This window comes from Ctenopharyngodon idella, chromosome 15, assembly GCF_019924925.1.
Source record: "Ctenopharyngodon idella isolate HZGC_01 chromosome 15, HZGC01, whole genome shotgun sequence".
Lineage (NCBI taxonomy): Eukaryota > Metazoa > Chordata > Actinopteri > Cypriniformes > Xenocyprididae > Ctenopharyngodon > Ctenopharyngodon idella.
This window is the reverse complement of record NC_067234.1, coordinates 8668631-8670013: the sequence shown is the minus strand read 5'-3', so window position 1 is coordinate 8670013 and position 1383 is coordinate 8668631. Positions and strand designations below refer to the sequence as shown.

Here is a 1383-nt window from a genome sequence, read left to right as displayed (position 1 = left end):
TGTATCTCTCTCTCTCTCTCTCTCTCTCTCTCTCTCTCTCTCTCTCTCTCTCTCTCTCTCTCTCTCTCTCTCTCTCTCTCTCTCTCTCTCTCTCTCTCTCTCTCTCTCCCCCCCCCCCTTTCTCTCTTTCACCATTTCTTCATTTAAGCAAGACTTCAAGTCTGAGGACAGCTCTAATATCAGAGCTGATCTTCAGAGCTTAGTCCTGGACACTGAGCACCACCGTCTGTGAAACTGCACAGAGCAGCAAGCACAATGGCTTCAGCCGGCCTGGAGATCCTGGGGATGATCCTGACTGTGGCAGGGTGGCTCGGTGTTATGGTTGCCTGCTGTTTGCCTATGTGGAGAGTAGCGGCGTACATAGGCCAGAACATTGTTATCACACAGATTGTGTGGGAAGGTTTGTGGATGAGCTGCGTGGTGCAAAGCACAGGACAGATGCACTGCCGAGTGTACGACTCCATGCTAGGGCTTCCAGATGAGCTGCAGGCTGCCCGTGCCCTCACCATCGTGAGTACTCTGCTCGGTGTGGTGGGCATGGCTCTGGCAGTGGCTGGGGCAAAGTGCACCAACTGCACATCAGATGCAGCAAGCAAGCCACGCATCATGATGGCGGCTGGGGGCACGTTTATAACATGTGGGCTGCTGCTGTTAGTGGCCGTCTGTTGGACAGCTAACGGCATCATCCTGGATTTTCACAACCCGCTTCTAGAGGAGACGCAAAAGAGGGAGTTTGGGAACTCGCTGTACTTCGGATGGGGTGCCTCCTGCCTGCTGATCCTAGGTGGAGCCATTTTGTCTTGTTCCTGCTCCTCAAAAGCACAGAATAATGCCGCGCCGACAAGAGTGGAGTACTCAGGGGTCAAATCCATCTCTGTGAATGGCTATGACAGGAGAGACTATGTTTGAGGGGTCTGAATCTTTGCACATGAAGGACCTTGAAAGAAAAGCCAACAAGTCTGCTAAATGATGGCAACAAGCGTTCGAATGTCAACAACAAATTAATGATTGATGCTGAATCTTGAATACCAGCATGGCAGATATAAAATTAGTATTATTGTTTTTGTTTTCATTTGAATGTATTTGTTAATGTTGCAAGAACTGATTTTGTAATTTTGTCTTTTGATCCAGACGCTATTGGTGAATAATCAGTAGCTCTTTGACTCACTGAAATGGTGATAATAGATGCTTTTCCATTCAAACTGCAAGAATAATTAAAGGACAAACGAATACGATTTTATTGAAACAGACATTGATTAATTTATTAAGTATTTTGCCAGTTTTGCCAAATTTGTACATATATATATATATATATATGTGTGTATATATATATATATATATATATATATATATTGGTGGATTGCAAACTATAGTGTTGTACAT

At 45.0% G+C, this 1383-nt stretch overlaps 1 protein-coding gene across 1 annotated transcript; it reads left to right on the top strand.

Moving 5' to 3' along the window:
- Positions 1 to 208: 208 nt before the first annotated feature.
- Positions 209 to 931, top strand: LOC127495373 (claudin-4). The gene has a single exon (XM_051862184.1). The coding sequence runs from the start codon at positions 256 to 258 to the stop codon at positions 907 to 909; it is 654 nt and encodes a 217-aa protein (XP_051718144.1). The 5' UTR covers positions 209 to 255; the 3' UTR covers positions 910 to 931.
- The last annotated feature ends 452 nt before the right edge of the window (positions 932 to 1383 follow it).

Coding starts and splice junctions, on each gene's coding strand:
- LOC127495373 (XM_051862184.1), top strand. CDS start 256: ATGGCTTCAGCCGGCCTGGAGATCCTGGGGATGATCCTGACTGTGGCA.